At 33.4% G+C, this 13,976-nt stretch overlaps 1 protein-coding gene across 3 annotated transcripts; it reads left to right on the top strand.

The window, feature by feature from the left end:
- The first annotated feature begins 411 nt into the window (after nt 1–411).
- dynlt2b (dynein light chain Tctex-type 2B) lies at nt 412–7,388 on the top strand. 3 transcript variants are annotated; one of them, XM_044129245.1, is made up of 7 exons: nt 412–516; nt 1,254–1,431; nt 3,614–3,669; nt 4,440–4,573; nt 5,070–5,139; nt 6,812–6,875; nt 6,967–7,388. In XM_044129245.1, the coding sequence occupies exons 2-7, from the start codon at nt 1,273–1,275 to the stop codon at nt 7,012–7,014; spliced, it is 531 nt and encodes a 176-aa protein (XP_043985180.1). In that variant the 5' UTR covers nt 412–516; nt 1,254–1,272; the 3' UTR covers nt 7,015–7,388. The 3 variants fall into 3 exon arrangements, 2 of the variants coding, with proteins under 2 accessions (XP_043985180.1, XP_043985179.1); XR_006371905.1 differs by lacking the exon at nt 412–516 and having other exon boundaries at nt 1,107–1,431; nt 6,967–7,119; nt 7,208–7,388; XM_044129244.1 differs by lacking the exon at nt 412–516 and having other exon boundaries at nt 1,107–1,431.
- Nucleotides 7,389–13,976: the final 6,588 nt, after the last annotated feature.

Raw genomic sequence — 13,976 nt, forward strand, 5'->3', positions numbered from 1 at the left:
TACTTCCTTATAAACAAATTACATCAGCACAGCACATCTAGCTGGAGCTATTAACGTATTTTTTCCAATTATTAGATGTCACAATAAAAGCATGAAATAATTACAGACCAACATTTTATAGATTTAAAAAACAAATTAGGTGAGGGTCTTGCTGGGTAGATTGGATTACCCATGTGTAGGAGGCTGTCATAGCTGAAATTTCCTTTTAGAATTAATTCTCAAGACGATACTTTCTTTGACGACGTGTACAGGAATAAAAACTGTAGTGTTTATTCAGTCAATTGACGAAGCTCATAAAGGCAAAAAGGCAACTGAAAAAGCTTATGGACAGGTACCACACGCAGGCGCTGCAAATTGCAATAAACATGGATAGGGGATTTAGGATGAGGATTAGAGATGTCTTTCCTCCAGGGCTTGTAAACTAGTGGTGGGTGGATGCCTAATGGAACCGTGAGGCGTGGTCCGATGCTGATGGGCTGCACCTGAGATCCATGATGCAGAGACTGCATAATGGAGGTGAGGCTGGAAAGAACAATAGATCTTCAAATGCCAAAAGATAATGCAACCTTTAACAATATTTGGGACCGTAATACTTTGCCGCAAAAAGCTTTCTGTTATAATGTTTATGTATTTTTAAAAGAAAAGGCTAAAATAAATTCTTTTCTTAAATACACATTTTATATATAATTAAGATAACAAGAAGCCTGCACCAAAGGCTTATAATTGCCTAAAATCCAGCATACATTTTGTTGACAAAAGTAAAAGTGACTGTTTCATTTTTGAAATTAGCATCTTTTTATTTGCATGTTTCACCACAATAATCCAGAAAAATTTACCTATTTGTGTACACAATGCATTACATTTGTTCCGAAAATGTTTAATTTTTACAACAATATATAGAAATCAAATGTTTAAAATTTAATTTTTTTGTTCATCTGGGAAAAAAAAAAAAAATATGTTTATGTTTAATTATTCTTCAGTTAACCACAGTGACAAGTCACTGACACGTCTTTAAACAAAAGGTTTTAATATATTATATATATTAATATTTAAATATATTAATATGTTAATAGAGAAAGAGAGAGAGAGAGAGAGAGCAGAACATGTTTAGGTCATTGTTTTGTACAAATTCCTAGCTTGCATCCCTCACAATGATTAGGCTCATGGGGACTCTTCACATCAAGGCTTATGGCCATCTTGTTCTGTTCTCCGAGATCTTCTTGGTAGCACTTAATTCTTATTTTCACCATCAGGGTCTCCATGAGGACTTGAATGTTGTCGGACTCCACGTTTGGTTTCACCATCTGTGCATTGGGACATCTCTTGCAGTTTTGGCGCAAAGGCCTCACCTTGACGGTGCCCTGCCCATTTACAAGGCGCATGTGGAAAACCACCATGACCCGGTTTGAAGGCCAACTTCTCCTGCATGAGGTACAGCTGAATCTTTAAGAAACAAAAGACACTACAATAAGACACTTCTGGAGCCAGACGAGCATGAATGGTGTTCCTCCAGCCATATATATATATATATATATATATATATATATATATGCACGCACTGAAACAGAGCCATTTATTCTGATTTTGAAAGCAGACAGTTCAGTCACTTTAACCTGATGCTGTGTTGTTGATTTACAAGGCATGTGATTGTTTTTTATGGTAACTCTATTTTTATCTTCCTCAATAACCACTATCTGATTTCACTGGATCAGCAGGTTCAATTTCTGAGTGAAAATGCCAGAATGTTTTTGAGATGGTGACATTTTACAGCAGAGTAAATTACTTATGCCAACCAATAAGATATTTTACTTTCTAAAAACAGTAATTCATCATACAAAAATGAGGCAAGAATTGTCTAAGCACTTGTCTATGGATCTAGTGCAAAATACTTTCTACATGCATGTAATGTATGAACATTTAGATAGATAAATACTGCAAATTTTTGGAAATCCAAAATTTAGCAGGAGAAATTAATCAACAGTACAGTTCTAACCTTGCACTTGTTTTCTTGAAGTACTTCTTCCAGCCCATTTTTGGATTATTAGGGTCAATATTTTCATCAAACTCCAAATGCCAAGTGTGTCCTTTTCGGTTAAGTGTTTCAATTTCAATCTGAAAGATGCGGCTCCATTCCCCTTGTTCCATCTTTATCTTTTAAAAGTAAATGTTGGTTGAAGAAGAGTCAGAGCTGGAACAGCTGATCTGCACAGTTGACAAACAGCTTGTGACTGTGACTCAGTATAGCCCAGCGGGAGGATAGCCGCACTCAGGAAAACGAAACTTAAAAGTGGTCACACACTGCGTTAAGTTTCACTTTATATTTATTCAGAATAAGACAATTTATCAGAAACGAAACTGAAAGGTGACAAAACTGAGAGAAAGACTTCCATCTGCTGGTCAAAATGATAACTACATGTATTAGAATACTAATATACTACAGTGGCCGATAGGTGCAAATGCGCAGCAAAAGAGAAAACATGCAAACAAAAAAAGACACGCGCACAAATTAAATGCGGCAAACAAAAAGCAAATAAAATGCAGCAAACAAAATTTATAATATTATAATATTATTATAAATATTATAAAAGAAGACATATTATATTATTATAATATTTATAATAATATTATAAATTTATAATATTATAAATTTATAATTTTTTTAATATTATTATCATAAATTTATATATTATAAATTTATAAATTATTTATAATAATATTATAAATATTATAAAATACGGCGTATCTGAAAAGAAATATAGTAATACGTACCTTTACTTTCTTTCAAATTTCTTTCTCTGAATCTTGCATCTGGTCCCATAGAAATGAATACTATTTTTCTTTGACTCCCCCTAGTGGTCTGGAGCACTTCCGTTTTCAACACTTTTTGTTTGCTGCATTTCATTCGGGGGTGTTTTCTTTTTTGTTTGCCGCATTTTATTTGCTTTTTGTTTGCCGCATTTTATTTGCTTTTTGTTTGCCGCATTTAATTTGTGCGCGTGTCTTTTTTTGTTTGCATGTTTTCTCTTTTGCTGCGCATTTGCACCTGTCGGCCACCGTAATACACAGTTGGAAACCTGCATACCACAAAATACTCAGCTGTAATTTCAGAAAAAAAACAGTGTTTCAAATATTCACTCAGGTTGAATGAATAAACATGCTGCACTCTCCAAATGTTTAGGAAAACTTTGTAGCCTTTATCTTTCACCTCACAATTGTGCAACTTTGTGTTGGCATACTATACAACCTTAAAAGAGTGGTATAAGGTATATGTTTAGTGAAAACGCATACACAAAATCAAAGATCATTACTTTTGAAGGTAACAACTGATAATTGATGCTTTTTTATTTACAGTTATGTGATTTTAACTAGTGCTTACTGATTCCATAAAAACGCGGAGGCCAAAAACTTGAGTACGGATTCAATAAAAAAAGCACCCTAAAGCATAAAGCCTGCCAGCTGTATTTTCTTTTTCATTTCTATCACGCTGGTACGTGCTCTTATTTTGAAACCGGAAATGAGCGTCAATCGTCTCTATAGCAACAGATACAATCTTGTTAGTTAGCGTGTGAACAAATTCACCTGTTTTTTAAATATTTGTGACCCTATTTCTCAGTCAAACATGGTGGAGGAATCAGATACATACCACATCCGACCTAACCATCGGCTCAAGTGAGTTTGCTGAAGTAATTTCATGTTGTTTTTTTCTTTTTGAAATATCAAGCGTTGCTAGCGAGATTTTGGCTAACGACAGCTTTTCGAAGTCGGACTATTGATAAACCATTGTTGTACAAAGTTTACCTTACTATAACCTTGTTGTACTAATTTAAGATAATACTTATTGCGTCGTAAGGTACATACAGTAAAGCAATAGTGCTTACAATTTTGTAAATAAATAAAGTTGCATTTAGTTTCTCTCTTTTCCTCTGTATGTGTATTTACTTGAATATACATATATATATATATATATATATATATATATATATATATATAGATATATATATATATATATATATATATATATATATATATACAGTTATTTGAGTACATATTTACACATTCTTAAGTAGGCAGCTTATCAGAGGACAATAGTTGAACAACTGGGTCATTTTGAAGGACGTTTTAAATGAATACTGCTAGCTAATTTGCCTTTTGATATGAATCAAAGCATTTGACAAGCTTTTTGTCTTTACTTGCAATTAGTTCTGTATATAAAAATAGAGTTTAGTGTTGTTCACTGTGTCACCGTGAATGAGAGTTGCAGTAAGTTGATGAATTCACAATCATGTCAAACTCAATATTCACAATAATATTATATTAATGTTACTTGGGACAAATAGATTAGTTAGATTGGATAATATGTGAAAATAGATGCTCCTATTTGACCTATGCTGAGGCTAAAGTTTATTTTCTTGTGTTTTTATGGAATGTTACATTTTCAGGTTTAAACCAGCCATCGTAAAGGAATACATCCATAATATTGTGAAGGAGCGTCTTTCTGACGTGCAGTATGACCCAGAGACTGTCGCAGAGCTGACCTGTTCACTGGCAGAGAGCATAAAGGACAAAGTGAAGAGTTAGTTCTGCATTATCCTCTTTTGGGCTTTACCCTGAGCACGCTGTGAAAAATGCAATGTTCAGACCAATTTCCTTATCAGTAATGTTTGTCATATCACTCAAACCACAACATGAGTTGATTAAAATGTTTTGAACTTCAGCAAGATGTTACATTTCTGCAGTGTCAACACACAACAAGCAAAATAAAATGTAAACCAAAAATTCCGCTCATCCTTTCAATTTATTTAACTGAGAGAAGAGAACAAATAAATTATATGAGAATGAATATACTAGCTTACTTTTTGGGGCCTACAACTTACTTCAGCAGCTAAATATCTATCACAAAAAAGAAAAATATGTCATGTAACATTGTAATATTCTTTCATTGTAATAAATATATTACATTTATACATTTTATAAATGTAATACAAGCCCTGACATACTTTATTTTTATTTAATTTATGGCCTGTACTTTATAAACCACTAAAATAAACCTTGTTTTGTTTTGTGCACAGCTGCAGAATTTGACAGATACAAGATTGTTGTGCAGGTGCTCATTGGAGAACAACGAGGACAAGGAGTAAAGTAAGTTATATCCATTACTCATAAACAAAAAACAGACTGAGTTGTTTGTTAAAAATCATGCAGTCAAAGCCCTTAATTCTTAAAAGAAAAATGTTAGGAAGGAATAGAATAAAACACAACGCTAAACAAACACAACAAGGTGTTACTATAAAGTGCCTGTCATCAACTTTGAATCTATATCATCACAGAGCAATGGAGCGAGACTGGTAAATGTTTATGGTAAAAGAAATTTATTGCATCTTTTCTATATCTTTGTCCCTTTAATTAAGAGACACAATATTTGTCATCATTGAAAATATTGCCTAATATAGCAAAGTGATGGGAATGCCATCACTTTGCTTTCTGCAAAGAGCACTAAACAGAAGAAAGTTATAGAACACATGTATCTAGCAGGAGTCATAAACTCTTTAACTGGAGCAAAAGAAAACAGACTACTAGCTAAGCAGTGTCTGACAGACTGTCAAATATTTGCACATATTCTGCACATTTTTCTGATTTTGAGTATTTAACTTAAAGTTGGTGCCACCAAAGTGACAAAAACACTTTAATACCACTGAAAAGTTTTCAAAATAAAATATATTCTAATTGTATTTTTAAATTAATTGTGATCGAGGGAAATGTTAAAAAATGCTTGTCATATTATTTCCAATCCTTTCTCTGGGTGGTTTTTCACTTTTTGTTGTACTGCAAGCAGGAAATCTAATTGATTTACTTGCACATCACATAACACTGAGGTGACAAAAAAAATGGTTTGTGATTTTCTTTTTTTATGCAAAGAAGCATCTGAAAAATATCCCAAGATTTGACAAGCCAACAAAAGCATGGCTAATCATCTAATGTGCCTGCCAGGCTGAAAGATCATTAATGCAGGAAGACCAGCAGAGATCCGCAGCTCAGGCTGAAGAATCTGTGGACAGGAGAACCAATAGTTGTGGACTTCAGAAATCTGTGAAGAAATATATTTTAAAAGAAAGTAATCAGAAGATCCAATTCACAGTTTGGTATTAGTCATGTAGGTGACAAAGTGAACATGTGGAAGAAGGTTCCCTGCAGATGGCAACAAAATAAAATGTTTTAGCCTACATGTAGAACACTATCTATGCAGAAAACAAACACTGCATATGAACCTGAAAATGCAATTGTTGCTCTTAAAGTGGCAGTATCATGCTGTGGCGGTACTGTTCTTCAGTTGGGAGAACGATAAGGAAACAGGCTGAGTTAAATTACAGGGCTGTTCTGAAAACAATCTGAGCTAAAAGCTGTTATTGGAGCAAAATGAGATTCTACAAAATAAAGACTCAAGGTGGATAAAAATAAATGCATGCCACACTTTTCAGAATGTTATTTGTTTAAAAACATTTAAAATCACAAATCACTTTTCTTCCACTTCTCAATGATGGCTTTTACAAAAGGTTTCAGTAAAACTGATGTTACGGCTGTCGTTTAAAAGTTCCAGGGTATCTATGTAAGTAAACAGTACATAAGAAGGGAAGGGAAACCTTTAAGTGACAATCAGAATCTCATCAGAATTTTGTAACAAGGAGCTCAAGCTTTTCAAAGATGATCCATTTCATACTATCAGGACAGAACGAGAGTTTTAATAAATATGTAAAAACATAAAAGTTACCTTCTGTAGCTTTGAATGTACATTCCTGACACATTTTTTTTTCAGGATGTCTGCTAGATGTTTGTGGGACGCAGACACGGACAACTATGCAGAAGACGTTTTCATGAATGTAAGCAAATCAACGTCAAATTTAATCAACACAATAACGGTTTCTTTGAGAATGTTTCTTCTTTTTAAAACCATGTTTTTCCTTCCCATAGGACAGCTTGTTCTGTGTGGTGACAGTTTTTGGAAGCTATTATTACTGAAGACTTGAAGCGTGGATATTATAAAATGAACATTTGTGAGACGGCACACTGCCAGCTCTTCAGCTTCTGGAGAGTGGATATATGTAATTTCTGTCTCCTTCAGATGTATGATTCTCACACATCCTGTATAGGACCTTTGCTGATGTAGTGATAATATAATGAATGCTTTCAATGTAATTTCCTGACTTGACAGGATAGATATTGATGACAGAAGCTGTTTGAACAGCTAATTCTGGATTGCACCTAATGATGTGTCAGTCTGGACTCCCAGGTGTGGAAAAGATGGTGTCAGCTCCGCTGGGCAAAGAAACGTTCCTAAATACAATATATTTTAAGAGATAATTCAATAAAAATAAATTATCTTTACCAATACATGTTATTGTTTATTTTGTGGAGCTGCTGTATCAGAAAATGTCAGAATCATGACAGAAATGATCCTCAACTTTTATAATTAAAGAACAAGTCAATACATATCTGAATATTTGGACATATCTGGATAGCATCACAATTATTACCACTTTACTTTATTCTACATTCTACAAATTCTGGTACTTTCTTCACAATTATGCTTTAGCTTAGTTTTTTTGTGATTATTCAAATGTCCTTATGGACTCTATGTCTAAGCAATTTTTTATGTTTAGAGCTACAGAGATAACTGGTTAAAGAAACTGCTCATATTTGGAAAATAATACTGTCATCAAATTTAAGCTGAAAAAATAGCCAAGTAAAAATGATGAAAAATGAAACTATACCTTTACATGCTGCTGACAAAACAGACTAAGCAAAACACATGGGACTTTTATTTTTTTATGACAGAAAAGAGGTTTTTGTTCCTACAAAATGACTCATACCTGCTACCTACAATGTCGGAGTTGTCTCACATTTCCCTCTAAATTAATCCAATAAAATTCAACATCTACTTTTTTTAACCGTTTCATTTCCTCAACTTTATATATATATATATATATATATATATATATATGTATATATATATATATATATATGTATATATATATATATATATATATATATATATATATATATATATATATATATATATATATATATATATATATATATATATATATATATATATATATAAACAATCCTAATCCACATTTATATCCAGAAATCAACCCTGTCCTTGAACTTCAGTAGCCTATCTGTGGATCACAGTCCAGCAGCTTGTCAACTTTCTTTTCCTAATTTGTTCAGGAAACATACTTGTCTTAAATTAGATGTAGAGTACCTTTCAGACACTTCTGTTTTTGTGTTTATGCATGCACGTCTCCGCCTGACTTCAGAAAAGTGCCCCCGCGGAAAATCTAGCAGCATTTGAAAATGAAGTGTAGCGAGACAGGAGAAGTGAGCAAGTGAAGTGATGAAACCCCCAGAGTCAATTAGGCAAATGACCTTTATGCTCGTTCCATATACACATTGTCTGAGGAGGACCTTGCAGGTTTATTTCTGGTTTCAGAGACTTGGCTGAAGTTTTGTTGGACATTTATAGAAACTATAAATAAAAGTATTGATAACATGATTGCTTGATAACATTGAGACTAATTTTTTTATGACACCTTGGGATGACAAATATGACATGGGCATACATTTCTTTGGTGCAGTCATGGAGACAAGCAAAATAAATTAACCTGAAATAATTCCTTCCAGATCTAAAAAGCCTCAACAACCATCAAAACAGCTCAGTGAACTGAGGTGTAATAAATCTAGGGTCATTGCAGGAAACCTAATGAAGAAACTTATATGAGGGGAGGTGTGGTGGCTAACAAGTAGAAATGAAATCCAAAGTCTAATCTGTTAAATACTTTTTTATATGGAAATATAAATGCAGATGATGCATAGAACAGACATAAATATTTCAAAACTTTTATTGGTTGAATCCAAATATAAATGCAAAACACTGCAATTGAAAATTGAATTAATTTTGTTATTTGCAAATATTCTCTTTTCTTCTGTAAAAGAAAAGAGCAAAACATTCCCCATTAAAACTCTAAATATATATATAGTTGAAAAATTTAATTGATGAGCAAATATTTAAAAACAAACAAACAAACCTGTAACCCTTTAGACCATGTTGATGTAAGCCTAATGAATTCTGTCATCTGTCAATAAAAAGGAAAAAAAAAATAAAAAATTCTCTTCAATGTATTTTTAATTCCTAAGTTCTTCTAGAACTTCGTTGTAGAGTCTCAAAAACAGCTCTTTACATTTTAAGCAGGGGTTTTGATGTGTTTCCTTGTGAATACATGATTACAGATGCTGACATTTGGGTCCTGCTCCACTTGGGTCTGTTATTATGGCAACAGCTGCCTCTGTCATATCCTGCTCAGTCTTTCCTTTTTAAGGTTTTCGGAAACAATATTACCATTTGCCTGTGCCTACAGATACACCCAAAAATTGGAATAATCTGATACGCAGATATAAATAGAAACATGCTTTTCTTTGTGTAAAGCTTTGATATTATTTCCCAAATGTTTAGACCAAAAGTAGTATTCAATTTACACTAGAGCTTTATAGTTAAAAACAAAATTGGGCACTCTTTCAAATTTGTAAAGCTGTATTTTTGCACAATGCTTCTTCATGCAACAGATGAGGAAAGTAATCAGCCTATTTCTGTGAGCTTTTTGGCCTGTGTGTTACATGTGTTATTTTGGGCCTATTTAGTTTGAATTTATCTAGAATACCAAACGTTGCTGGAATCACATGACCTGCTACATGTTATTCATACAATCAGTAGCTGTCACAAACAGAGCTCTATGCAATCCTCAGTAAATACATTATTTATTACTACTTGAATAACATATAAGACATGGATGTCCTGCTTTTTGAGAAGTAATAGATATTTTCTGCTGCTGAAAGTCAAAAGGAGAGCCATATTTAGTAACATTAAACTATATATATTATATATATTAGACTATATATTTTATTAGCCTGGCATCCAACTATAGTTGGAGAATGAAAATGTTAAAAATCAAGAAAATGTTAAAAATCAAGAGGAAATCATAGGTCTTTAGCCTTATTTTATAGGCTTTACTCAAAGCAGTTTCAAGGCATTGTAATTCTTATCTAACAAGAATGTTGACATTTATTTTTTACAGTTTAAACTAATACTATTAGGCACAATACCAATATGAAAACAGAACAATTTTAAATGGAAGTGCCTGTCACTAGCAATATGAGATGCTATCAAACTTAAAAAAATAATAAAAACAAAACTGACTTAGTTTGCCTTTTTTTTTTCTATTTGCTATTTTAAGTTTACAAGCAAACTACAAATGTCCCTATTTATCATATCATTTATCATATCATATGCTAGTAGTTCCCATAAAATGTTGTAGTGATTAAGCAGATCCATTTATGAAAAAACAAAATGACCACAAAAAAAAAACAAACAACTTTTGGATTTCTTAGAAATATCTATGGGACTCACTCATTCTCATGTGATGCAATGAATCCAGCTGCCACTATAAATTGATCTCTAATTATATTTATAAATTAACTATAATTGTTGAACTGTATGATTCACAATCCCTAAAGTGGTACCATAATTGCCAAGCTGGCCATTAATAGATATAGCTGTCAGTGTAATTAGAGAAAATGGCTGGTTGCAATGTGTTCTTTGAGTGTGCTGTTCCCTTTGTTCTATAGGATTTCATAGAATGGTAAGTGGCCCTTTAAAGGTGATTTCTGTGTTTTTGTTATCAGATATTGACAACTGAGGTTCTGTAGCTGCTCTTTGTTCATCAGCAATCAATGTATGTGACAACAAGCCTGCTGGATCCTCTGAGAAAGTCAATTATTTGATGTTTACTGTCGCATTTCATGTGTTACCAGTACTTGTGAAACATGGTGACTCTTCACATCATAACAAATTGTGGGATTCAGATTTGAGATCCTCCAGTTATTGTTTGAGCGCTTGTGATGCTTGTCTAAAGCGTGATGGTTTCTACTGGTGCTGAATAAGAAATTATCATCTAAAATCACTCGTAACTTAAGTTCAGACTTTGACAGTTCCATTGTCTAATAAAGGATGAGTTAGTGTTAGAGGCATTATTGCCTTTCACTTCAAAACCAAACCAGTTTGCTAAATAATAAGCTGTATAAATAAGAACTGTGGTGTTTATGTATAATTTTGAAGCTTCTATGGTCAGATTATTTCTTATGTTTAAGATGACAAATTGAACTTAATTTCTTAATTTTATTTTTTTTAACATGACTTTTAGAATCGTGACCTCAAGTGAGGAATAAAAATCAAGGACCTCCTTGTTGCAAGGCGAGCAGCTGCTGCTCTGTGCAGCCACTAAAACCAGATTATTTCTATTTTGAAATCTAGTGTGTTGTTTTATAGCATGACTGTTGCTAAGTCTCATTTTGTAAGTCACTTAAATAAGTTTTGTTACTTTCATTATGCACACCATTAATATGTCCAGAACTTTCTTAACATATTTATGCTTACCTTAAAAACAATAATAGTCCTCTTCTTTGCTATATTTCTTTGTCCAGAGGAAAAAAAAAAAGTGATCACAAACATTTAAGTGTGACAAGTATAAACAAATAAAGAGGGCAGTGACTGTTCAATTTAAAAATCAATTAATAATAATAAAAAAACAATCAATTAATTAATTAATTCACATAGTCAGGGGTGCTTGTCGTTATGGAGGGTGTATGTATAAGAAAGCTGTGTGTGTAAGGAGGTAAATGGGTTACTGCTTTTTCTTTTTGTCACTTTCCAGGTGGAAAGGTGTCAGTCAGGTGTCTCTGAATTCCTCCTTTGTGAAGAAATTATTTATTTTCTAGTTCTCAAGGACCTAATTTACTTGCAAAATAAGTTATTTTTCAGCTCAGAGTGTTTGGTTTCTTCATGTAGATTAAATTCACTTGAAAGCATTAAGCACATAAATTGAGCAGTTGCTCTCTGGAACACAAGAAGCACAGACAATAGTCCTGTCAAGCGAATAGAAAGGTGAATAGATGAACTGAGCCTGTCTTTTCATCTTAAAGATGGATGCAGTCAGCTCCCTATTCAGTACTATTTCACACCTGGTTTTCATATTCAAACCATAAGATTTTGTTGGAGAGAGAACTTAAAGTCTCGTCAACCTAAAAGGTATAATTTGAGGGTTTTAAGCAATCACAAAAGGTGAAAGTTTGCAAGCGTCACTGTAATTAGCCTTATTATCTGACCCTGAGCATGGAGACACCATGGTTAGGTTTCGAGAAGAATTTTCATGATTGAGATCCAATTATGAGTTTCCTTTCACTTCTAAAATCTGCAGTGCTTTGTGTTGGTCGTCATTTTAAAACCTAAAATCAATCAAATTCCAAAAAACTGAAGTTTGAAGTTGTAATCTAGCAAAGTGTGAAAAGGAAGTGATACTTTAGGCAAGGTATTTTAGTTCTACGTTTGGTTTTCTGTAGTACTGAAGTTTCTTTTTTTTTGCCATGAACTTTTGACACCAGCACTCTACAACAGGAAATTATCTTCAGGTGTTTTGTCACTGCTGGAAATGCTACAAGATGGTACTTGATGCAGGCTGGACTGCTGAAATTGCAGTGTTTTTCTCAGCACCTTATCTAAGTGCTTTGAGTTGGACACTTTGCTGTACACATCTACAAAATGAACAAAGGAGAACACAGCATGCTGTACAGAAAGGAGAGAGAGAATGAATTACAGCTGTTCCAAATGCTTTTCTCTGATATGCAAGATTAAAGAGAGTTTTACTTTGCAAAATCCCATTTTCCTAGGACAATTAGATTAGTCTCTAATTTGCATTATGTGCAGATTAGAGATTAAATTTTTATAGCTTCTTATTGTGGATATTGTGGATATTTGAGAAACAGTGTCATGAATTACATGGGGAGGAGCTTTCCGTTCATCATGTTTTTAACACATAGTCACGGTGCAGCAGTCTTCCGATGATTTGATAAGATCAAAGACTTCACACACTGAAGACATTTAGGCAGAGGTCACATTAATCTACAACGGTTCAGCTTTTTATTTATTTATTTTAAAACTTTTATTTCAAAACCATATTTTTGCTTAAAACAGTCTAACAGGGTTAGTAGCGAGCAGTCTTTGGTACAGTGGCAGTTTGTGTGTGGGCCTGTGTCACAGCTGTGTGTGTGTGTGTATTACTTATCTTAAATGTCTTCGCTCCTCTTGTCCTCTTGCTGCTGGCGTCGCTGCAGCAAAATCCTCCCCCATCTCTCTCCTCCACACTGACCATGCTTGTTAATGTCTTGATGAACTGTTGTTTTCTTTTAATCCTTAATTAATCACATAAAGACTTTTATGAATAAAAATATTGTTGGGAGAACAGCTAATCCACTCTGAGTTTGAAGTTTTCCTTGAGTTAGTCACCTGGCCCTCTTGACCGCCTCACCATCATGACCCAGCAAAGATTAGCAGCTTCAGACAGGCGGATGCAATAAATTCTCCAGCATTTCTTTGAAAAACCACTTCAGTATTTATATTATTACACAATGTTCTTGTTGAGGATTGAATTTACAATGAAGCCTTGGCTGTGCTGCATTGCACTTATATGGAGTATAACTAAGATCCTCAATTGATGCCCTTATGTCAAGGAGGAAGCAGCAGAAATTGCATTTCCTATAATCTGTGGATACTCCTAGTAAGTGTTGTTGTTGACTGTCTGTGGCCTGAGGAATGATTGCAGGTCAAGGCAGCTGAATTTATAAATTTTTTCATGAGAAAAGGCTGAACAGGATTAAGTTATTTGGCTCCAGTTTCTGTAAAAGATCTTCAGGAGATTTCATTTCTTTTGAATGCTAACTCAGTAAGTGTTCTTACATTCATAATGGCTTCATATTGGGCTTTTAGTAAACAGTATATCAATATCAATATCTATATGCATGTATTGTGTGTGTTTTATATACTATATATATATATATATATATATATATATATACATATATATATATAT

The sequence above is a fragment of the Gambusia affinis genome, linkage group LG10 (assembly GCF_019740435.1).
Source record: "Gambusia affinis linkage group LG10, SWU_Gaff_1.0, whole genome shotgun sequence".
NCBI classification, from domain to species: domain Eukaryota; kingdom Metazoa; phylum Chordata; class Actinopteri; order Cyprinodontiformes; family Poeciliidae; genus Gambusia; species Gambusia affinis.

Bases quoted from the DNA above. Each gene is read 5' to 3' on its own strand.
- dynlt2b (XM_044129245.1), top strand. From the start codon at position 1,273: ATGTTGTCGGACTCCACGTTTGGTTTCACCATCTGTGCATTGGGACAT. The intron at 1,432-3,613 runs GTACAGCTGAAT...CCTATTTCTCAG, and splicing joins GCCAACTTCTCCTGCATGAG to TCAAACATGGTGGAGGAATC. The intron at 3,670-4,439 runs GTGAGTTTGCTG...TTACATTTTCAG, and splicing joins CGACCTAACCATCGGCTCAA to GTTTAAACCAGCCATCGTAA.